Here is a 25,628-nt window from a genome sequence, read left to right as displayed (position 1 = left end):
CATTCTGATACGTCACAAAAAAAATGTAGGTACACAACACTATACTACAATGCAGACGCGCAACGCGGGCAGTCACCGCTTGACTGGAGTGCACCGCTCGTTGCCCGCTCCCGCGCCGCTCCGCCGCCGCTGTTTTCGAAAACCGGTCCATTTGATTTTACGCATAAGATCCTGCCGCTGCCGCGCCGCCGCCGCCGCCGCCCCGCTGCCCGCAAAATTCGAGGCCGAGGCCTTATTGCACTCTCAGAAGTAGACTTGGTTGTCTGACTTCAAGATCAATCTCGCTTCTCACTTTGTCTTCAATATATATTATATTTTTTTATGGAATAAGCCGTTAAACGAGCAGACAGATCACCTGATGGTAAGCAAACGCCGCCAGACGCATTACAAGTGTGTTGCCGGCCTTTTGGGGATTAGGAATTTAAGGGTTGTTGGGGTATCTGATAACACCAGTATATTCACAAGTTCTACTTTGTTTTCCGAGAAATTATCATCAAACCTTACCGTGGGTCCATTATACGTGGCCAGGCGAATTCTCCCGTTCTGGGAGCATGCCTTTAACGGGAGATTCCTAGCACTCGCACCCCAGCGTAACTCGCCAGATGAGAGCCCTAGAGCACAATGTCGTCTTCCCTATTACGTTCATCACAGATGACTACCTGAAGAAATCGGTTAGCACCGCTGAAGAGTAGAATTCTCTTTCCAAGACAGCACAGACCTAGGTGACTTCAAATTTCGAATGAGTAGGTTGGCCAAACCAACCTATTATTTAAAAAACGGCTTTGAGGTAATTAAAACTACAAGAAAATATTAAATTATTTTATTTAGCAATAGTAATGACGAAATATCACATAGTCCTTACAATTGACAATGACTAATTAAACTATACATACACAGTTTAAATACGAGCTTATACAAGATGTAAAAAATAAATGTTGATATGTAACACATAAATATTTTCTGGGACAGAGCAAAATAGACGTTCTTGTCTTTAATTTAGTGTTCAATTTAGAAATAATCTTTAGTCCAAAGTTATAAGTATCACCAACAAAAGTTACAACAGATAACACTGGGCTACTTAAATACTAGTTCTTTTTGTGTCAGATGTATTTGTATAGAATTTTAAAATATCTAGCCTAGATATAATGTAGCAGCACATGAAATGTTACATAGGTAAATTGTTTATGTACAGTACATAATAATAATACAGGGTAATACAATAACAATACGCGTACAATAATCAGAAAATAATGTTTACACTCTGTTACTAGACAGAGCAAGTTCTAAAGGAATTACATAAATACACGACTAGTGAAAGTCAGAATTTTTGTATCAACTTCAATAAATTACGACAAAAACTACTTAGAAACTAATTACAAATAATGTTTGAGAATCTTTCAGAAACTCTTATTAATAATTAAATATTAGGGCGTAGGACATTTATGGCATAACAGTAAAAGCGCACAAGCTAGAATGGCCACATTCGTTAGTGGTCTGAAATACATCGAATGAACAAACATCATCTCAGCCATAAATACGTAATTACGTTCATAGGTTTCTACTACAAATTATTACTTCGGATGTATGATATATCTTATTATTTATTTTTGATGAAAATAAACTTTAAGAAACATCGGCAAATCCATAATATTTGCTTGGCCATCGTCTGTTCGTAGACATGAACACTTCACTGCACAGTTTTCTTACCACTAACACTGGCACGAATACTTGACACCGTCCTCTACATACACAGTCCACATGGACACGCGATGGATCAATCATCAGCTTTCAGAAATGATTCCAGCGGATTCGGGCCTTTTCTTCTAGGATTAGACGGGGCTTTGGTAGCTTCAGCTAGACAAAAAAGAAGAATGTTAAGTATCTCATACGACACTCTTTTATTACCTATGCTTTGCAACTATAAGGGGAAATGTATTACGAATGCTACTGGCCAACACAACGAGTATCTCTGCAAGTCTTGTAGATATGATATTTTTTTTGCATCCGCAACGCTCATTATTGTAGAAAGATAAAATTATCTATAAACTTACTCGTTTGGGCCTGTGACCCTTGTGTGACTTCCAAACACGCCATCCACTCTGTAATACTGATCTTGGAGTCGTGGTTTACGTCGCAGTATCTAGGCAGCTTCCGACCGCACCGCCTCAGAGGCTCGACGTTGGATATCAGCTGATGGAACGCCTTCCACTCCCGTCGCTCCAACGCTTTGTTCTTATCCTTGTCTAACATTACATAAGTCCAAGTAGCAGCTTGCTCCTCCTTCGATGCTCCCCATTTTACCATATCTCTACAAAACAAGGATATAAATATTAATACCTACAACATTCACTTGCGTTCATTGACCTTTTGAACGCTAGCCCAATATAGGTAACGGGTGATTTTTTAAGTGGTTTGGATTTGATTTTCAAAAAAACACAAAAATAATGAAAATTTTGATGAAATCTTTATTGGAATCGATAGAACGATCAATATAATTTAAATTTAATGATGATTTCATCCAAATGCTGGCCGCGGCTCTTGTTTAGATGGCCCATTCGCAAGGCCCAAATACATTATTGTGTGACCTTATGGGTGGAATTTGATATCAGTCAAGGACTTAATTTAATCTGAGTCTGTGATGGCTACAAACCCTAGATTATAATTATTAAGTAGGTATTGTTTGTTCTACGTACCCAGGGCCAGTACCGTTGATAGAAGTCGTCATTTTGGACACGAAGAAGCTCATCAGGTCCCGTAAGAAATTGCTCTTCATTGGCTCTGGACAACCTAGATTTTAGGAATTTTATTAGATAATTTACATAGTGGCATTCCAAAGGTGTTGAACATAACTACCTAATAATAATCCAAGTGTTGTATAATCCTATATCCAACGCAACGGTACCTTTCTACAATAAAAAAGTACATAATCAAAATATAAGTTTTGGTTTAGTTCTTAAGAATTGAGAGGATAAATATTTGATTAACAATTGTAAGGAGCTATGTATTATCTCCTTATAGTCATTAAACTTATAGTTGGGTACTGCGAAACTAAAACCTATCTTCTCAATCATAAATCTGTGAATATAGATCTATTTTTGACATGAATTTTATTGAGTTTCTGTCACAAATCGGTTTTGTATTAATCGATATGATTGATACTATGTAGGCTTTTTTTTTTAATTATATAGGTTATTAATTTTGGCCATCAATGTGATAGGTATGCATATTATCAATATACAGATGAATCGAACTCGCCTGATAAAACCGTACCTCTCATCGGACTGGCGTGTTGTGGTGCCGCGTCGCAGTCAGGTCGGCGATCCTTGACGGAGGAGCCCGGGATTGGTTTCCCTGTGTCTTGGTGCACGCACCAGCAGTAGCCAGTCGATCTGTAGCACTGTGCGCGAGCGTACCTTCCGTCGCCCGTACACTCGGGCACATACAGAGCAGCTCCGCCCGCCTTCTAGTGGCCAAAGTAACAAATCTTTCACTAACACAAAAATATTCTGGTTAAAAGCATTTGCATGGATTTTGAGACCAAGATTACATGGAAGGGAAGCAATAGATAGTTTTGATGATGAGAAAAAGATTAGTATTTATTATAATAGTCTCATTCTCCTCGTGGGAAAGACTGGTTGATAACCTTGAGAACTTGAGCCATAGGGATTTTGTTCGTTAATTAGCTTTGAAGTCGACAACTGCTTATCAGATTGGCTTGACTTGATTTTCGCTACATTATTACTAAATAACTGCTAGTAGGCAAATGGTTTAAGCAACTAATATACACATTTTATTGGCTTAAACCTAAAACGTTTGTAAGCCATTAAAATCTAAGTATATTTTAGGTGTCTAGCTTACATTACCGTAGACTTTAATAAATTAGCTGTGTTTAGTGTTATTACTAGCAAAGTTCAACATATTATAGCCTCGTTCGTTCTGTGTTAGCAAATTATTAAGTAACTGTACCTAGCCCCTAGCCCTAGCCCTTAAGATATCTGATCCGGAGCTGCGGACTACCTAGCGGGTTTACCGGGGCTCCGGCTCGAAAAGTAGGAAAAGGAACGGGGTGGTTTTTAGTCAGTAAGAGTCTGACACTCCCTCTCGCCTCGCCCAAGGCGAGAAAAGTCATTGGATGATTTTCCCCCCTCAAAAAAAAAAAGCCCTTAATATATAATTATCCCATCAATGTAATATACTTAATAATGTAAAAATAGTGTAAAACGTTTTTGTGATTTGTAAGTTTTGTAAAAATGTAGGAAGATAATGTTAATTTCAAACCTGTTCATCTAAAACAGCTTGTCTGTCGGTCAGGCAGTCGTTAGCCTCATCTTCCCGCCTCGCTTCAGACTCGGATCCATCAGGCGCGAACGAGTTCCGCACTATCCCAGGTAAAACTGCAGAGATAAAATACACTACTTACGGTTAAGTTTCCAGTTCGGCAAAATGTAAGGAATATGTTGATTTAGTTTGGAAATGTGTATAATTATGTAAGTATATCTATAGTTTAAATTTTGTACATCCACACACAATATAAGTGCTCGACCAATCATTCATATTATCGCATGCACGGGAACAGGAAGAAAGCTGGGAGAGAGAGAATGTGAGGTGGGAGTGACGGTAGTTAATGGAGGACCTACCTGAGCTGGGATCTGGTGGCGGTTCCTCCTCGTAATCAGCAGGCTCGGGTTCCGGACCGCTGTCATCGTCTGCATTCAACGACATGAAGAAACGGAGAGAGACTATATATTATTATTATGTTTGCACAAACATTTGCAATGTTATTTTGCAACAGCTATAAACTGGCAGATAGGTAGCAGTGCGAACATCTATGCATTTATACAATGCGAATGAAAATTAAATGTCCTTTTATTATAGAAGACTATGAAAACATGCAAAGCGTTTGTTAATTAGATACTCGTACACCATCCTAATTGGCAGAACTAGTAGTTGGTAAACTAACACTTATGTATATACTCAGAAAGTTGAAAGTCGCTCGCAGCCTGGCTGACCTGGCGCCATGCAAGAACCGTAAAACAAAAAGTCAACAACATTAAACCGTTAAAGTCTATAAACTGTCTGCAGAATTATTTTATTGTGCTTAATATTCAGAACCTATTTAGTCTTAATTTACAGCCTCGGGCGAACATTACGTTCTCATTTAAGAGCTAAGCCACAACATGGGCGAATAAACGATAAATCTTCTGTCCACATACAGACCTACACAATATAAGGTACTTTATTAACGATGCACCTTTTAAGGATAAATAAATATGATGAAGAATTGTGGGATTTCGCATCATATTATTTAGATGTGGCAGGAAAAATATCCAGAAAACAATGCGTTTAATGATTAAATGGATCCGTCTCATTTAGGTATGTTGATTCTTGATCCAAAACCTAAGAGTACCTACCTACATCGGTTTTTTAACACTTTCTTAGATAGGTATTCAATTAGTATAGTCAATAAGACTTATTAAAAAAGTAGTCTAATATTCATTTCTATTATTATTTATAATTGCATTGATTAATTACTAACGTAAGTGGAGAAACCAGTTTTATTTTTTAAAGTAGAGTCATCTAAATACTATTTGAAGCAGATATTTATTATGAGTTATTATTTATACCAGATAAATGGTCAACTTGAATATTAAATGATAGTTCTGCAGCTGCAGTCCCACATAATTAAATGTTATAGATACCTAAGGTATTATTTAATAATACTTAACGATTTTCTTTAAACGATCTGTAGTTAGGTATTTACTTATGTACCTATATTTCTTAATACACAATGGTATTTACCAGAAATCTATTACTAATTAAAGTGCTTAAGTTGTTTCCATTGAACTGATAACATTCTGTATTTTATGTTAAATAGTTCTTTACGGGATTCCTACGTCTAGGTAAATCTTTTGTTGAGAAGTCAACCTACCGAACGTTCGTTTTGTTATTATTACATCCTCTTAGTAAAAACGTGAACCTAAATGCACATCATCATCGAGCACCTAGCTTCACTGACAGACAGACTGACGGACAATTCAATTTGACGTTTCTAAAGGGATTAAATTGAAATAAATGCTTTGATTTGTGACTTGTGACTTTTTGATGTGAAACTAAAGCTTACAGATAGTGTACCTACCTACTGTTAATGTTAAAACGAGTTAATTAATTGGACCACGTTGCAAATTGTGAAAGACTTACTTTGGTTGATCTTCATTTAATGTGCACGGAGATACGTTTCTAGCTGTCCTATTATAACATAGTCATAAAGGTACTCACAGTCCGGTGCTGGCGGCTCCGGGTTGACCAGCAAGCACGCTACCCACTCAGCATGAGCTATCTCTCCGTCTCCATCACCATCGCAGCCGCGCGCCCATGCCCGTGCGCACCGTTTCGGTTTCACCACCTTTAAGTATAGAACGATTTTTATAGCAATATCTCAAATAAGATTTTTATAGCAAGACTCCTGCTTCGTTTAGGTATCTAAAGCTACTGCCAACTGACTCAAAAACCCATTACAGGACACCTTACGACAAGTCAGCCTTTATGTATGTATCTCTATAAGATAGTAAAGTTGATCCGAAAGTTTTAGCGTAGCCTCAATACCAAATATTATGAACGAATTAAGAAACATTAGTAATATTATATCTAACTTAAATAAGTAAGCCGACGTTTACAGAGATCGCACAAAAGACCTACCATAAGTCAGAAAAAATGGTATACAGACCGACATGGAGAAACCAGCGAAAAATAACTTAGAGAAAATGTAATTCATCAAAATATTTGCTATAGAAGAGTAGGTACCTATGTAACAGTCATGTAGTAAATAGTACGTCATTGTATGATGAGTCAACGGTCGTGTATGTCGGAGTACGGTAGTCCGGCGAGATTGGATCGTTGCGCTCCAGACCTCACGGACATGGACGATTCGCCTGACCCTCCGTAGTTCATGGCTCAAGTAGCGGATGTAGGACAATCGTGAACTAAACTACAATTGCAAAAGTAATCCTGTATCGAAACACTCACTACTAAACTGGTCTATCTCAGAAAAGACGAATTTAAACATTTTTCTGTTATCTTACGGCTGAAACTATCCTGAATTCTCAGAAATTTGGGATTGATACCTAATTCCTAAGTTTCTGAGATTTTGTAATCTAAGTTTTTGACAGAAACTTAATCCTAGTAGAACTAAGGTCTAAAGTCGATTGATCGATTTATTTATATTTTCAGCTTTTTATCTTCGTCTTCTGAAAAGATTTAGTTAAAACCACAGCTGATTACATAATATTTCTAACATTTCCATTCGAACATTTCTATGAGAATTGCTTATCTTCGCCATCTTATGTCCTATTATTGAGAGGGCTTATCTAAACAACATCTACTTACGACATTTAGGAACCGTACTTTGGGGTCAGACACGAGGAAGATCTAGTCGTGTGCGTAGGGCTTGTATCAAAGGTCTTACAATTCCTAGATACCTATTATGGTAAGTTATCATTGAATGTTTTAGTCATAGTGATGGGTACCAATTTAAATGTAAGAACTGAATAAGGAAAACAAATCTAAATTATAAATCTGATTGTGAACTTTAGTTTGTTTGGAGTCATCTCTGATCATTTCTAAAACTACCAGACAAAACTAAAATTGATTTAGAACCTAATGGATCTATCCTTGATCTTTGAGCAAGAATATTGATGTTAGATAACTTTCATCATTCATCGAACATTTCAGCAAATACCACTCATGATACGTATATGTAAATGGTGGAAAAAAATTACTGTAAAACTTAAAAACATTTAACTACAATCCCATTGTCTTCTCCACACCTTAGTTACACAATACGAAAGAATTGAATAATTGCCAGGCAGACAGGTATCTGAGATCTGTAAATGTTCATGGAAGCTGCATTCAAAGTCACGTATTACAGGGTCATAGTTCACGACTCCTGCACCCAATGACACGTAATGAAATGCGATTTTATAATACACACGCACACGTTGATGAATTAAGTGCTTCGCGCATAATCTTGATTTACTCAACCTCTTTATTTACTTAATGGCTTTTGGTGAGAGGTCGAGAAGCAAAATAATTGCCTTTGGGATTATACAGGAGAAGGAAACATTGTTATTAGGTTGAATATTGCTCATATCTGATACCGCTGATGTTTTTAGAAATCTATCAGCATGTGAAATTTGAGTGTATTTCATATTCTTAGACAGTATTAAGAAGAAAGTTACTCTAGTCCTTTTGAAGTCCAAACGCTGGTAGCATATTAAAAATTCAATGACTAAACATCCTTCCCGGAAATTTGACCATCTGTTCACATAGAATTTCAGGCAATATGAGTGTAATGAGTATATGAGTGTATGGTCGACTTTGGACCGCAGACAGAGTATGACGTACCTTTTTGATAAGTCTTCTGAGTCCTCGATACTCGGATTTTTGCAAAGCATCGCTGCGGTCTCTATCCAGTTCGCTGAATTTCCAGTCAGCTACAACCCTCGGTTCTGGTGACGATCCAGAATCAGTTCGAGCCCTTTCGAACTCCCCGCTGAAGATTTTGATGAGATTCCCATTGAACTGGGCCCGGTCGGTCCTTGTGCACGCTGCAGAACAATGAAGATACATCTTAACTCAAAGTCTGGGTCTGGGATAGGTTCATTAAATTTATGAAAATAGCGTACTTAAAAGTAAAACTGAGACGCTATTGAGTTTTTAATGCCACACGAAGTTCATTAAATAATTATTATACCTACAAGTTCTTAATAAATATTTCTTGCCAATTAAAAAGTGATGGGTGCTTTACAAAGCTATTATAAAAGATCTGATCTCATTTATATGTGACATCATCAGGTTTACGAGTCCTATGTTTACCGAACTTTAATTATTAACATCAATCTTTGGTCTTACTTCTCTTATTGCGTTGCCCGCGAACCGAGGACCGCCTCCTCGTGTGTGATTTACCTGAAAACAAAAACAGATTGATATCGGACTAACTGCAGAACCCTTGTAAGTAGGTATTATTAAGACGGCCAGTGGGTCAGACGTTGAATATTTTATGTAGGGATCGTTATAATCGCACTCCTAACAGGCTTCTCCACTAAACGGGTTTATTCAAACTGTATCTATACCCAATATTCAATAAGGTAAAGGTGTATTCTGTGTTGTGCCCTGAAGATATTTCGCTAAGCCGAAAGTTAAGGTAATAATCTAACTATTTATTTATCTTTAAGTACCCAAATATTTATCGGCCATAAATTTTACGCCGATGTTATCCGATACAATATTTGCTAACATACGATCGGTACATAGAAGTGTACAATTGATTTGATCCTATAGTCACCAGAGGTCAAAGGCCTTGCGAGTCTCAAGAAGATATCATTGCAAGCGGGAAGCAATTGGCGTAATCACAAACACCATTACTTATATTTGTTGATAACTATGTAGATTTACGTGTGGCTTCATTTAAATTCGCTTTAAGATTTCAATACATTTGCTGCCTGCAATTACAAGTCGCTTTGCCATTTTAATTAAGTAAGTAATGGAAGTTGATAATAAATTGCCTGTCACGTAAAATCCTATATGGCGGCGATTTAATTCAATAACTAGCCAATTTTGATCAATTAAGTTTCCTTATGATTGAATTGCAATTGCTATTCAAATAATTATAGTGATGTAAATTGGTGACAAGTGTAATTACGGGATTTGTTAGTGCTCCTTAATGAGATGCGAGACTATGAAGGTGTGACTTTTCTAGCAATAAGAATATGTTATCGATCGTATGTAGTTGGTTATTTATTTTTATGCATTGGTTAGTTGTGAGTGCGGTGGCGTGGCGATGGCGGCCGTAGCCGAACCGGTCCCGGTAGCGGCCGATCGCAGTGCATCACTAAAACATTCATATAACCGGTAAACTTACAATTCAATGTGCTATAAAATCTTACATTTAACAAACACCTTTTTTCAATAGAGCAATAGACGTAAAAGACATAGACACCTTAATTTGGAAGGCGTTGAGGCTGCGGAGTAATCGCCACACTCGTCACTGTGACAAGTTTCTTCTGATCTTTGACATAAGGTTGGAATTAATACATGTTATATAATTATTTAATGATTTTTCGATACCTGCGTCTCGTAAATAGTAGATGGCTAATGATCATAATTAAAATTATGCATATATGACTAAATAAGAAGAGCGGCAACTTCATGCCTTTTACGGCTCTGATCTCCAGTACGTAAGATAGAAACTTTAGACATTGTCATATAACCATTTTTTTGTTAATTCTAAGGACTAGGGACCTCTTGTCTCAGTCCCTATGTCACTCGACTAATATCTATATGGTACCGTACATTTTCTTGTGTTAAGAACTAGTACATTGTATTTTCGTTTTGTTTGAACTAAGTCGGCCATAGATAGAGGGCTTTAGCCCGTGTTATGATCCTATGATGCGTGAACGTAAGGATTTGCATAATTATGTAAAGTATATTATGATGTGCCTATTGTTTTTAGATGTATTGTGCGTTAGACTTATTTACTGGAACCATGAGGACAGATGGTAAATAGAGTAAGAATATATTGGGTTTGTTTAAAATGCCTAGTAATTATTGTCTGTACTGTGTAGTTACGTAGCTAGCGAATCCGTTTCATTTAGAAAATAATTAATTCTTCTGTGTCTTTAGACAAGTGTACTAAAATATGACAGTGTTAATGTATTATATGTTGTGTAGGTAATTTACCTAGGTATATCATGAATCTGTACTGACCTTTCTTTCTTACGGCAACAATACTTTAATCTTTCTAATACCTTATTTTGAGATAAGGGAAAACCGAGGGCAAGAGATCGCGTGGACATTCCCTAACGAGATAGAGCGATCAGATGAAGGACTTGTCCTCAAACTTTTACACGGTTGTAAGAGGCGCGCTTGATAGAAAAGGCTGGAAGCAGATCATCTGCTTCAGATGCAGACCATGATCCTCAGACATGAGGGAGAGAGCAGACTGGAGATACAGAGAGAGAGATCTTGAGATAAAGTTTTTTGTAATATAAATATGGGTACTCAAGTTCAGCTGTAGCGATCGGGGTATTTACATAGATCTAAACTTCTTAATTATATTTTAAGTTATTAATTAGTAAATTAATTAGTAATTCTAATTTAAGTTTTATCATAAACTTACTTTATTTTTATATTCCGTTACATAATTAATCTCATTGTGCTGTTAATGTCAATTGTGTTATTATTCAATTATTATTTTTTTATATCGTCATGTAATTTCTTATCTCAGTTACTTATTATAATTATAGTGCACGCAGTGGCTATAATTAAAGAAGTGTAGAGACCTACGCGATAATTATTCTTGGTGAGAGAATTAAATAAATATAATATTATATAGGTACACAGTACATCTTACTGCCGCACTAAGAGACATTTAATGATTACTTAAACTATTCCTTAGTAACGATTTTGTATGGAAAACAATTGCTAAGGACGTGACCATTAAATGAATCTGAGTACGGCGGTTACAGACATACCTGCGTAGATTCCTCGTAGATATGTATGTAGCTCGTAAAGAGCGTGGTTTTGACCCTGACGGGTTAACTGGTCAAGAGAACGATATCCTACCGACAATACTGAATGGCTTACAAATAGATTTAAGGCTTCCGCCTTCACAATAAAGGATTGACGTGATATGAAGAGCTACGAATGGAGAATTACTGGATAGGTATTGTACACACAACCGATTTTTTTTTCTTTTTATATAGCAATCTGTCCTCTTTGACATTTAGCATTGTTTTTGTAGAATTTCTTAATGAAGGCATGTGTACACCCATTGGCATATCCACATGAGTATTATGATGTTTTAATTCACTATCTTAGCAGGTCTTGTGGAGTTTGTTGTCTGTTGAATGTTTTTGTTTTCAACAGGTTCGATGCCAGTATATTGGGATTTTTCTGGATCCTTTTCTTGTAATCATTCACTCTTAGTGTAATTTCTTCCTTTATATGTCTTATATTAAATTATAATATACAGATAAAACAGATTACAACGTAAAGATAATGGAAGTAGTACAATACATTTACTAAAGCACGACTTAGTCAATATATTTTTGTGTTACTGTCGTTCACGTGGTAATTTTAACAATTTTAATATTAAAATCGTGGTCTTTACATTGCTTATGTCTACGTACTCTTATGTATTAAAACTAAAGAAGATACAAACGTACTACAATAAATTATTAAAGACGACAGACTTTCCTTTCTTAGTTGATCTATAACATTTATGTATCGAGATATCCAAATTGAATCAATAAAACATTTTACAACATCTACAACTACTCTATCACACAATTAATGTGAAGTTTCGAAATGTAGTTTAAAACGGGCCGACCCGACCGTAGGGATTCTACAAAAAAAGGTGAACAGATATCGAATTTCGTTAGACACTTCGGCGCCTGACCCAAATAATATTGTTCCATTTCGAATCTTCACCATATAGCAGACTGTCAACACATTTTTTTAACTTTTATGGGCAGTAGCTCTGGGTTTTACTACTACCAAACTACTTGGTAGCTGGCCTGGAGGTACGGTTAGCCAATATATTGACTAAAATAGTATTAAAGCTCCCGTCTAAAGCTGTAGTACATGCAAAAATAACATCTCCCTGTCTATTGCAAATAAATTCCCACGTCAACATAATTCACAATGTATTTTGTATTATTACAAACTATTAAGTTTGAAACTGTACTAAAGGCAAACCGGTCTATTCTTTCAACTCTTTCTTAACGACTTTATCATCGTGGCCAGGTAGGCTATATAGTTAAATATAAAACATCAAAGGTCCGTGTGATCTTCAACAAAGCTCTCAAATGATCACTGGGATGTTTTTTTTTTCTATCGTCTCATGCCCGAGACGAGTTCTCCTTACCTTTGAATGACAAAAAAAGTGGACCCCATTGTGATCGGCGACGAGCAGTCTGAGACGGACCGCTGTTTCTTAGAAAAATACTCGAAGATCTGTCTCCGTACCGAATGTAGTGTTTACGGAATAATGTCGACTTTATTGTAGCACGCTATGGAACTTTAAGAAAAAGTCAAGTTATAAAAATATAGAAGCCGACACTTCTTGTACAACACCTGTTTGTTTGATTTCGTCTCGAGATGTCTAATTTACATTCGTACCTATATTTTGAGATATGCCTACTTGCCTAGGTTACGGTGAAAACCACATTAAGATCCGGCCACGAGTCGTTGAGAGGAACCGTTACAATGGGACATTGGAGTCTGCATACAGTCTGCGCTGAGATGCGCAATCATCAATTCGTGATTATGAAGTGTAGTTAATTAGATAGAATCCGCGCAACCGGGTCAACATGAGTGGCAGTAAATGGTTAATTGGCAGTGCAGGCGCCACCACTTAATGGCTGGGACTATTACTATTATTGGACGACTTGTAAAACGAAGTAAATTGATGCGGGCAAAGCAATTCATACTTTTATTGCCCTATTTTACGGGAAAGTCCATCTGTCGTTATGTTTGCCACTTCGTTACGAATGAAGTTAATGAACAACTGAACTTGAGATGATTTATTCGCAATAGTTAATAGAGCCTCAAGATAAATAGCTGGAAGGAATGTAATGGAAATATCTAATAGTCAGGAATGACGAAGAACAACCAGGCAACAACTATTACAGAACATTAACAGAAGCGAGGGGCAAACTTCAATTAGTCAATACCGCGCCGTTACTGATAATTTCTCACTTAGTCATCGAGTTACGTGTGGCAAGTCATAAATTAAGTGTTGTTTTAATTTATGGACGGGAGATACGAGTGGTTTAAATTAAGCCCTGGATCAGAAGAGTTAAAAGAGACGTTTAATTATTGAATGAGTCGAGAGCATTAAAGTACGGACGTGAATAAATACTCTCTGTACGATATCGAAAGTGAGTTCAGTCACTTAGTCTGTTCATGGAGAATAACGCGCTTGGCCTGTGACATTTAGCACGCGTTAAAGTCAGATGTTAAGTTATAGGGCATTTGTTACAAGTTGTGCCTCTAATGTTATAGCTGTAGCTACTTACTTCATAAATGTCGGAACTCACATTATTAGAACGACAAACGATTTGTTTTCAAAATATGTTGTTCAAAACAAGCAACTCAATTTTGCGTATCCTTTTTATCCAATAAAAGAAATTCTTTTATCTATTTCTTTACCCGTTTTAGTAAAATTTGTGTCATTCATCAACCAATAAACATTCTTTAGGTCAATTTTTTATACCTAGAATAAATGGCAAACGAGCAGACGAGTCACCTGATGGTAAGCGATCAACGCCGTCCATGGATACCCGCAACACCAGAGGAGTCACAGGTCAATAAAATGCAAGTGTGTATTACTTATAGTAATAATTAATGACTAGCTACTAGCTATCTAGTTAACTAATTAGTTCAACTGCCTAACCTAACCTAACTCATACGATTGAAACATATGTGTATTGTCATGATCTTGATCGTTGGCATTTATAAACATGTCTTATGTTTATGTATAGTTGTATACTAACAATGTAAACACATAATATGTGTACGTTATGATGTAGGAAAGGCAACTAACTGCCGTAGTCAGAGTCATTTAATGATTATCTAAACTATTCCTTAGTAACAATTTTCTTCCGAAAACAATCCCTAAGGACTGAGTTAAGTAATGATTAAATGACCTTAGATATGATGATATCAAGTGAGATCCAAATTCACTACGTTTGATTAAGTCACTGATAATCTAAGTAACGGATAGGTAATTTAATGTATTTTCTATACGAAACGTGTTAAATGGTAGGTCATATTTTATAAGCTTACAGCTTCACAATCAGTAACTGTGCAACTAAGATTGCTTGTAATGTTAAATAATATCGCGATTTGATTAAAGTAGGTACCTAAGTAGATGATACACGAGATTAATCCTGCGATCAAGTCGCAAAGGTATTTCTTAGAAGTTTTTGCGTTTACAACGCCATTTCATATTAGCACTAACAGTCAGGTTTCAAACAAGTAAGTTATTGCGGATGCGAGCCGCGATACGGGCGCACCTAACAAGAATGCTAAGTGCTTTTAGTTAGGGAAATTGAATCAGGATCTTGTAATATTATATTTATTCGAATCATTCCTTACGGCTGTCAATCGTCATTGTTTTTGTGCAGTACAGCTGTAAAAACGTTTGCTTGCTTATGGATAATTCATAGAATGTTTACTTCATACGTTGTTGTAAAGGTGCGTCCCGATCTGGCAAATGCTGCTGGCGCGGACAGCGTGTGAACATGAAACATTTAAAGATGCACGCTACCCTAAATGTAATTTGTATTCGAATAATATTTATGTACCTAAAGCATACCAGTTCTAAATAAGTAACTAATTAATGTATCGTCAAAAGACAATTATTATTTTCTACACTCAAGTCGGAAAGAGTTATTAAAAATCCTCTCCAATTAAAAACAGACAAGCTAAAGATAATTAAAAATTTATTATTAGAATTATAACGTGAATACAAAAAGGTCCCCGCATAACTCATCGTTTATATGATGTAGTTTTTAATATTTGGATACACGGCAGTTTTTTTATCATCAATCCGCATTCCTCGATAGAATTAAGTGCAAAATCAAGTCAACGCAGTCTGAAGTTATTGACTCACGCTAACTTTTTTACCTGAGTTTATTTTTGCAACAAAAATTGTTCCGAGTTAGTTCTTTTAAACAAATTCAGGGCCTGACTCATTTTATAAGAAAAACACATGTATCTACTTAGACATTCTAAGATATAACGATATGGAATCTACCGTTTCCGGCGTGTGAAGAGTAATGTTCATCCCGTATCCATAAGTAGTTGGGTGCGTAGTTCAAGGAATATGTTTCGGAATCGTGTCAATATTTACGCAGATTGTGAAAATTGATCCTTCCGAGAATCTGTATAGTTAGTGGAACACCATGGAAAACAAAAGTGCTGAGTCTACTTTCTTAAACTTTGACGTACCGTGCATTGTTTCCTGACCACGTTTGTTTGAGTACAAAAATAAATACGCGAGATTTACTTATCAATCGGTAGAAACAAGTGTCTGTAATATATTGTTCAAGCGATGAATTACTTGCAGCAGTCAAAAGTTCGCTGACTCATTATTGAAATTACAGAACATTTAACAATGTAATGTAAAATTATTCGCTTATTTCTAAGAACGTGGTTTTAGACGAACACGGTTATATAAATTATAAATAAGTTCATGATATTGAAATTGAGTAGCATGGTAACAAAATATCATTAACCACAAAAGATTTGTACAGGATACCACAATCTTTACCTCATGGTTAGACGTTCACTCTCTCTCCTAGAGTTTCACTGGGCGGGATCAGTTGCGGATCAACTCGTTGGAGATAACAGAAGGTGCATGTACTTGTATAAGGAAGCAGGCTGTTAGCCGAATAGCGGGCGATGCCCTGCGTAGGATGACCCTTTGTCTGAAGGGTATTAAATAGTTCTGTGCTCAATAACAACGTTTAAAATGAATTTGAACGAGCGGAGCGAGACGTTGTCCGTGACAGCGAACTGAATCACCTACTAAACGTCGAGTCGTGCTTGTATTTATCTTTCATCTACATTTATTTTGCCTTAATCTTTTTCATTTTGCAATTAGCGTTTAAAGTTTTTTTTATTTGATAAAGTTATCAGATCAAAAATTGCAGTCGTATTTAATTTTGTTTCATTGGTTTGCTATCCTTAATATGCGACTTTAGAATACTTTAAAATATATTGACTTGACTTCGGGAAAGTCCCACATTCAAGGCTAATTTTGTGGCTAGGTAGATAACATTAAACATTCTAAAAGTTTTTTAAAATTTACTTATTTACGTTCAAATAACGAGGTGTCTTACCGCGGGTAATCATAAACTAACAATCGATAAAAAACAAAGTTGATTAAACGGTTCCAGAAACACTCGCAAGCGAAGTAAATACACTTGTCTTAAAATAGAGCGAAAATAACAAGTAGTTAGAGTTTAATTTAAAAAATGTTATTTATATGACTAATACATATTATGATAAATCAGTCAGACAGACATGATAAACCAGTGTGGGCTCCTTAAACTTCAACATCTTACAAGTTTAAAATAAAACACCTGTAGGTATGATCTTTATAAAGTAGAATATAAAAGCGTTCCAAATATGAGTCATCTTAGAAGAATTCTTACGTGAAACATACACTATTTTACTGGCGCCTGAACGAAAATATTTAGACTCGAGCACAGATAAATCAATAATTAAAAAGAATTGTTGAGACGGTGGCAAAACGTTTCGAATGTATTCATAACGAAAGCCGAATGTATGCGTAATACTGATTATATGGCGCCAAATGTAATTGCATTCTAATCACAAAATACTTACAAATGTACATAAATATTTATAAGGACGTGCAACACATACGCGAAATATACTCACATTATTTATCACTCAATATGTCTTACGAGGTTGGTGCTCGTCTTTTGATCAGAAATACCAGAAATTATATTATATTATTTTAGCCCACAGCCTACTTATGTAGCCTAAAAAATAGGCTCGACGTCTGCGTCTGCAGCGTCTGCGTACGCTGCTCATCATGAAGAGCCCCTGTGTGACTCGAAACTAGTAGAGCTCTTCTCAATATATTAACGTGAGTATACCGTTGTTTTTAATACTTTGAGGACACAGAAATGATATATAATAAGTCATACCTATTATATGCATTGTAAAGTAAAGGAAAAAAATGGAATGCGGTGTACCTACATGTTAATGTGTCAACTATTGTAATGGATCGATTGTGTGTTATCAGTTTCTGTAGTTATTTACTCGTCGCGTCCCCTGTCCCGCATTGGGACTACTGAGGAGCGATACTCGTGCATTTTAGATGTACATTGATAAATTGCAAACAAGTTTGATGGGCCTCTTATACATTTAAACGCAACAGCAGACGTGTGGCAGCCGCATCGTCTGCACGCACGCAATGCAATTTGTATGTCAAAATGTATTGCATTATTTTATTCTGCATTTACATTCCATACGACGGACTTTTCAATGTCTAAATATTTGGGTTTATAAATATTTTAATGGTATTTTTTTTACAAAAGGAGCACAACTTGTTAGGTACCTACTACAAATAGAGTATTTTAATCTTCCGCTGCCACCGATAGCTACGCGACTAGGTACGTGCGTTGTTGTCTGTTTACGTTAAAAGTACACTAACCTATGGTTAATTAGTTTAACGGCCCAAGCTATGTATATTTTTATGTGAATCAGCACTATGTTTATAACGCGTAAGAGTGATGTGTTTATCAGCGTTTTTCTAACGAATTGGGAATGTTTCTGTGAAAATTGCTTAAGATAATATTATTTATCTACGTGAAACCTATCTATCGGTACATCCAAAAGGCGCTCTAGTGTATAATAAACATTGGCTTTCATCTGGATCATTGTTTACAAACGATGTCTGAAGTGTATCCAAAGGTATTTACAATGGCGCGTTAGATAAAACAGATGTGTCGAATCCGGGTCCCGAGTACAGGAGATCTCTCACTGTTCATCAACTATACATGTTTTCAACCTATTAGCTTCGAGTGAATGCTTCGAAACTTATAAATCATCGTGAGTGCGCCGTCGCAGCCGCGCGCTTGCGTCGCCTACTACAATGTTCAGTGAGATTTATAAGTAGCTTACGTCCTACCATTGTTTCAATCACACCAGTTACCTAATATAAGGAGGCTACAAATTGTTTTATTTAAATTGTATGTTATTGTAGTGTTGCTTTTAAATTGAATAGCTTTATAAAAGACATTCTGATTTAATGTCGTAATGTCACCTACAAGCTGACAAGTGTGGTTTATCCAACTATAAAATGAATTGGCTATAATACAGAATTCGCTTATAGCTTAGCGTAGGTGGATGGAAACTAGCATGTTCCAATACAACACAAACATATTATGAGCAAAAACTTTCACATGCAAAATTACAGGTTCAGAAATTGAATGTCATTTAGATTTTATAGTTTGAACGATAGTACTATTATGAGCTAGGCAAGAAAGGAAAATTAATTCGCTTAGCAATACTATAAAGAGAGACATGACAATTATTAGTAGTCGGTTAGCGAATTTCATTGGTCTCCTAAATGTGAATGAGCTACAGCCTTGAATAGCATAAAAAATGTGGTCAATGTTCAAGTAGAGTTACTAACCAGTCCTCGTGCAGTCAGGTCTACCGTTCCTGACAGAAGTATCTGGGAGCGGTTTGCCGTCAGGAGTGACGCACCAGCAGCCGCCCGGCGCCGCGCCCGCGCTCGCGCACTGCACGGCTGCGTAGCTGCCATCAGCACGGCATCGAGGAACATATGCTGACCACATCCCACTCTGCGCATATCGTTGCGCTATCAGGCAGGATGACTGTCCCTCTGCGAGCGATGAGAAAACTTATAGGTTACATTAGGCAATTTTTCAACTGCTAGTCAGTTGATGTGGTACGCTTCGAATAGATGCGGTTGCAGTCATAATATACAGTACCACTACGTCGTAACTAAAACACAAATGGAAGTAGAGGAATCATCAAGTCTGCTGCTTATCTGTAGCTAACACAACCGCTGCAAAAGTGTAAACTGACAACATTCCATGACTTCATAAAGAGCAGTTGTACAGCAAACGCAAGGTCACGACTAACAAAGACGCTTTTTATAAGAGCCGTGTTCATGGGGAACATAAATATTTCCGAAGCTTACAACATGAGTTGGTATAGCACTTATCTGCAACAACGAGGCACTTGTATTGACTGGTTTACTGAATATTAGGAGCGGAATTTAAGTGTTTCGGTGTTATGCCGTAGCTGGAAGTTACTGTCACTTACCGACGCAGGGTCCCTTCCTTGCTATGCTGACTGGTGGGCCGTTGCACTGGGCTATCATGAGGTGACATCGTGAAGGGTATGTGCGGCCGTCGGTGCCGCAGACGGGACGGCGAGCGTGCGCTGCGTTCGACTCGCACGCGGCCGCACGCGCCTTGCACGCCTCGTTGTTCACTGGACTCGACGCGGAGCTCTTGCAAGAAACAAGTGCATTAGTATTTAATTGACAATTGTCACTTGACCCAACTGATCGATTGATGCACAATCATTTTGGAAATTATTTATTACGGCTTGTGTGTCAGATGGCATCTGATGTATATCGAATCGATAGTGGTCGTAACATTTTAACTATCCGCAGAGATGTTTAGTATTATTGTAGGTAGGTACTACTGTTCCATACTTTTACGTTTCCTTTAGAAAGGCTTGTATTTCACAAGGCACATGATTGGTAAGACCAATCCAAGTTAGATCAGGTTTCTGAGTTGATTAAAATCGCTTGGGTGTTACGCCTAAATGCATGTATAAAATACGCCTGGGTTTCTCATTCCACTTTATTCCTTGAATCATTTGAACAATAGAACTGTGGTGTACTTGGAAACAGTTTAAATATTTTACTTATGATTGTACGAGCTCATAACACAAATGCTAATTTAAATTCAGTTTCCACTTATATGGCAAGCGAGTTACTGTAGCTAGAGGCAATAGACATTCTCAATGCCAATGTCAATGTTCGCGAACAAATGATGTGCTATTTACTATCTGATGTTTAATAGGTCATGGATACATGGCCTGTTAGGTATACTTTTCACCCGATCTAGAAACATTTATATGCCATACAGAAAATTTTAAAACCAAATAACGCAACTATGCTTTGACTACCAACGCTACATATGAACAGAATACAGATGTATTCTAATATATTCTACCGAAGTTATACCTATCTAATCTAATCAATATAATCAAATGCAGCTGAATCAACGTTTCAAAATGTTATGCGTATGCGCAACGGATATAAACACACCTGCAGGATAGATGCAAGACCGAGGTCGAAAGTCGGGCAGGTATAAAAACAAAATTAAATATTAAAACGACTGGTTTCTATATCACAGATGTTTATGTTGTTAGTGTTTTACTATTCATTAAGATCGCGATTAATGTCATAATTTATTGTTATGTGATAGGGTAAATTAATTATGTTCATCTTTCATTGTTCTGATTCGCTTTGCTCAGTAGCGGCTGAATTTAATCATTGATCTCGGATCCAAAAGTGGATAAAAATTGATGTTTATTATAAAAAAAACTTTGATTGATCCCCTTTTGGTGGCCGTAAGCTCTCGGTAAAGTTAAATTTACTGCCCTTTTACCCGTATTACATTAATAGCAGCCTTAAGATTATCTTGCTTGAAAAAAAAGTGCAGCTAGAAAATTTCTTTATTTTACTAGATTTCAGTACACATGTCTATATCTGACGTTTCTATATTTTTAAACTATAGATGAAATCTGAGTTTGAGTAGTGATCCTTGATTTTAATCAAACCTTTAAACATTGGAACATTTTGATCTCTATTGAGCATGGTAATAGAACTTTAGATTAGATTTAGATTTTAGCCATGATTGTCCCACTGCAGGACAAAGGCTTCTCTGCCCTCCTTCCATTAGGATTGGCCGCAAAAAGCTTTAATCAGAGAAGAGTGGAATAGAACTTTAATACATCTAATTGTCTTTGTTCTCCCCTTGTACTTCTGTTACCCAAAAATAAGCCTAAACATCTTTACAAGTTTAAAAATATACCTATACAAACGACTTTAAATGATCGATAGTTGTAGAATTTTATATAAAAAATATCTCGCCAGTTGTATTACTTATCAAATCGAATCAAATCGAAAGCTATCACGAACTCTGGTCACGTTTCCAGGTCAGAGGTCTGGGAATCTGACTACTGGCTCTTAAGTAAGTACCCTGCATTATTAAGTTAACGAGGACGTGTATCTTCTTCCACTCCACTCTACACAAAGCTTTGTAAAGCGAGGGTAAGGAGGCCTTTGCCCTGCAGTGTGACGATCATAGCTTATAATAATCTTCGTGTATCTAGCTAGCACTGGTTTGTCTCTGCATTACCCAAACGTTTGGCTGGTAGGAAATGCCTGCGGCCCACCTTGTGCACACATTTATGTGCATGAAGAGCTAAATAAATAATTTAATTCTGATGAATAGGAAAGTCAACTGCCAGTAAAAAAATTAATATAGATTTATGGCGACTTCTATAAATTATTATAAATATTCTTAAAAAAAGATGACTAAAATGACTAATTGATGATAAAACAACGTAATATGCAATACTTAGGTACAAAAAATACACGCAATAAGTAGATAAAGAATACGGACGAACATTAATTTAGGGCGCAAATTACCAAATCAGAGATCGTTGAAGACCAATTAAGATGTTGATAAAGATTAAAAATAGGTAGTAAACCTATTAGTGAATGCAAAGATACCCAGTAACTTTGAAGAGATCTTATATAAAAGACAGTTAGAGGCTATTTAGAATCAGATTAAGGTGTTTGATAGACACCAAAAACAAATGTGATGTTCCTTAACAAGTAATTATTAAAACGTTTCGTTACGGCCAAAAAATACTAAGTATTGAGATTAGTTGTAGGTATGGAATTTCTGTCAAAAATGGAAATCGATCCGAATATATTTTATGAAGATGGGCTATTAATTTCGGGCGCTAAGCTATTTTGGATTTTATAACACAAATATGAAACATTTAAAAGAAATTATCGGTTTCATGTTCCTTGTTGGGACATTTCATTACAATTAGTATTCCGACGAGTGGGATAATCATAAAATCCTAAGTAGTTACAGATCGAGTAATGCAAATTGCCACCTGAGCACAAATAGGCCTTCATTTATCTCCTCACTACAAACTGACATTACAATTTCATTTATAATTATGCAAACGTATCTATTATATAATTTGCAGCAATTTAAAATATAAAATGTCCACCAATTATACCCAATTACCCAATTACAATGAAATATGTAATTAGTAAGTGGATCTAGATGCAGAAGATGTAAGACTACAAAATATGTTTGTAGGTAGAGAATCCAACAAACAAGTTGCCAGATAACTCCTATTCTGTAGTCTGTCAGTTGTCACATCGATCTGATAGATATACAGGAAGTAACTAAAGTACGTTGGGTACCCGTCCAGTAACATACTCAGTTACACGCATGAACTTATTTACCAATATCGAAGCCGCTTCCTGCTTTCAATATTGGACCGTTCAAAAAATGAAAAAAAATTAAAACAAAAACATTTTGGTAACAATTTGGGATTGTATCGAAAGATAAGTCTTGGAATATAAAGCTAACTCATCAGAGCTTAACTAAGTCAAAGGTGTCGTTAAAGTGAGATAGTGGCGCGAGGCTAAGTCACACGAGCAATAAATATGAAAGTATCAACAAAACATAAATAATATTTACCTTATTATCAGGTGCAGCTCCGACAATATAAATAATGGTGAGAAAAAATAAACGGGTCACTAAATCATTTACATTCATAATGTCAGTTGATAAAGCAATTTTCTTAAAAATCTGTATTCGCCGTTATTATTATTTTATTTGTAACACTCGTTCACACAACAAAACAGACCGTCTGAAGACCGGGCAAAGAATGACTGAGTTTTTACTAACATATTGGCATAATACGTTAGTTTATAATAAACTGGCTTTGTTACAATAAAACGTTCAGTTTTACAATAGGGATGTAGTGGGACGTTCGTCGGGACAGAGAGCTAAGAACAGAATAAAATACAATAAGGATAAGATCCCGGTGCGCCTCCGCCGCCGCCGCCGCACCGCGGTCGCCCTGCCACAAGCAAAAAGCGCAGTGCGCGCACGTACCGCCGTCCGCGCCGCGCGCGCACCGGCCGCCGGCACCCGCGCCCTCCCCCGCCCACCGCTTTGCTTATTCGTTCCGTTTGCCACTACGGGAATAACGATGCGCTAAACCTGCTTCTTTGATCATTTTTAAATCACGGACAAACTAATTGGCTGTTAGCGGTTAATTGGTAATGATTGAGTTAAGTAAGTTATTAAATATATCACTTTGTATCTGTTTCGAAACTTGATAGGTGGCTCTTGTTTTTTGCTCCTTACTTAAATAGGTACCAATGTACCTATCTAACTATCGACATAAATCAATCGCTCCAATTATGACTTGCAAATGTTAATTATTGCTCTAGTTAATTCTTAAACGAATATGAAACAAGCAGAAGGTCCTAAATGTAAACTCAAAACAAGATCAAATTATCTCGTGTGAGTGAAAAGATCGACAAACTGCTCTGGCGATCCTATGATGGTCTTTTTAGGGAGGACAACAGTTTATTGCCTTCTCCCGCCTTGGTTCCTACTCCTGCTTTTCAAGCCGGAGTCCCGGTAACCCGCTAGGTAGTCCACTGCTTTGGATCCTATGATAATCTGGACGTCCAATATAATTATGGTTTCAGGGTGTTGTTGGGGCAATGGCCGTGGTGTTGTATCGTGGCAGGAGTGTTTGCTGCTACTCACACTGACTGTTTCAATTTGATTATCTGCAAAAAACTGCTTCTCTGTTGTAATGTCAACGAGGTGCTAAGAATGGCATTCTGGCCTTTGCTGCCAGATTTGAATGTACAATCCAAAAACACTGGATAAAGATTTGTAGAGAGTTATAATCCAACAGGGACTTCTACAGGCTGTTGTTGTTGATGATGATGATGATATGTAGTGCAAAAATACCTATATACAAAAATAGGGTTCACGTGGTATCTAAAACATAGACTGTATAAAATTACATTATTTACCTAATTACTTACTTACTTAGTGGTAGTAAGTTTAGTATTTACTGGTGTAGTGAAACTGATCATCACTCGATCGTCATGATTGTTAAACCTTATTTATGTGAAGAAAAAGATGCATACATACTACTAATATTATAAATGCGAAAGTTTGTGTTTGTTTGTTAGTTAGTTACTCCTTTACGACAAAACGGCTGAAAGGATCGACGTGAAATTTGGACAAGGGTGAAAGGATCGACGTGAAATTAGATTGTGGTCTGGGATAACACATAGGCCACTTTTCTTCCCACGGAAACCCGGATGAAGCCGCAGGCAGAAGGTAGTATGTATATGTATAATTATAGAGTGAACTCTATAATTATTAATCCCTTGATTATACAATAATATTTATCAGAGACTGGGCAGCAGCAGTAGCAGCCGTGTTCTGTAATAAATCTAATCAATTTAAACTGTCGTCTCGAACCCTCTCTGTGGAGATTTTGGCCTCTTTTGTAGAGAAATGGAATATTACGAGTTGTTGATGATAAGGGTGTACCTACGTAACTCCTGTACTTCAAAAGCTACCCAATTTGGTTTTGAACTTGGCTAAACGCGCTGTCATACATAAGATCAAATTCCAGCGACTAACAATTTCGACAGGTTTATATAGGCTCAAAATTATTGGTTAATAGATTTCTTTACTGGTATACTAGCTGAACCGGCAAACTCAAACTTACTTGTAGGTACTGCCTCAAGCATATCTTTCTCATCCTTTAAACCTTCCCTGGACTTCCACAAACAAATCAAGATCAAATCGGTTCAGCCGTTTTCGAGTTTTAGCGAAACAGACTCACAGCAATTATTTTTATGTTTTATAAGAAGATAGATTCAAAATATGTGAATAAAAAAATTTTGAATA

General features: G+C 36.6%; 1 protein-coding gene across 10 annotated transcripts; it reads right to left on the bottom strand.

The window, feature by feature from the left end:
* Positions 1-805: 805 nt before the first annotated feature.
* Positions 806-23,792, bottom strand: LOC118268072 (SPARC-related modular calcium-binding protein 1). 10 transcript variants are annotated; one of them, XM_035582307.2, is made up of 12 exons: positions 23,376-23,792; positions 19,891-20,080; positions 19,232-19,444; positions 8,908-8,961; positions 8,401-8,603; positions 6,277-6,403; positions 4,638-4,739; positions 4,279-4,412; positions 3,256-3,463; positions 2,694-2,787; positions 2,052-2,308; positions 806-1,854 (listed from the first exon to the last, which is right to left on the bottom strand). In XM_035582307.2, exons 1-12 carry the CDS (start codon positions 23,451-23,453, stop codon positions 1,775-1,777), a joined length of 1,740 nt encoding a protein of 579 aa, XP_035438200.1. In that variant the 5' UTR covers positions 23,454-23,792; the 3' UTR covers positions 806-1,774. The 10 variants fall into 10 exon arrangements, with proteins under 10 accessions (XP_035438200.1, XP_035438221.1, XP_035438234.1 ...); XM_035582328.2 differs by having other exon boundaries at positions 4,279-4,394; positions 23,376-23,791; XM_035582341.2 differs by having other exon boundaries at positions 4,638-4,706; positions 23,376-23,791.
* Between the last annotated feature and the right edge of the window lie 1,836 nt (positions 23,793-25,628).

This window comes from Spodoptera frugiperda, chromosome 25 (assembly GCF_023101765.2).
Source record: "Spodoptera frugiperda isolate SF20-4 chromosome 25, AGI-APGP_CSIRO_Sfru_2.0, whole genome shotgun sequence".
Lineage (NCBI taxonomy): Eukaryota > Metazoa > Arthropoda > Insecta > Lepidoptera > Noctuidae > Spodoptera > Spodoptera frugiperda.
This window is presented reverse-complemented; position numbering and strand designations above follow the sequence as displayed.

What these genes read in the sequence shown, in the direction of transcription:
- LOC118268072 (XM_035582307.2), bottom strand. Translation starts at nt 23,453, where the DNA reads ATGAATGTAAATGATTTAGTGACCCGTTTATTTTTTCTCACCATTATT. An exon ending in GAGAGGTACGGTTTTATCAG is followed by an intron (nt 2,788 to 3,255) that starts GCGAGTTCGATT and finishes CCTAAAATCTAG; the next exon opens with GTTGTCCAGAGCCAATGAAG. An exon ending in ATCAACGGTACTGGCCCTGG is followed by an intron (nt 2,309 to 2,693) that starts GTACGTAGAACA and finishes CTTGTTTTGTAG; the next exon opens with AGATATGGTAAAATGGGGAG.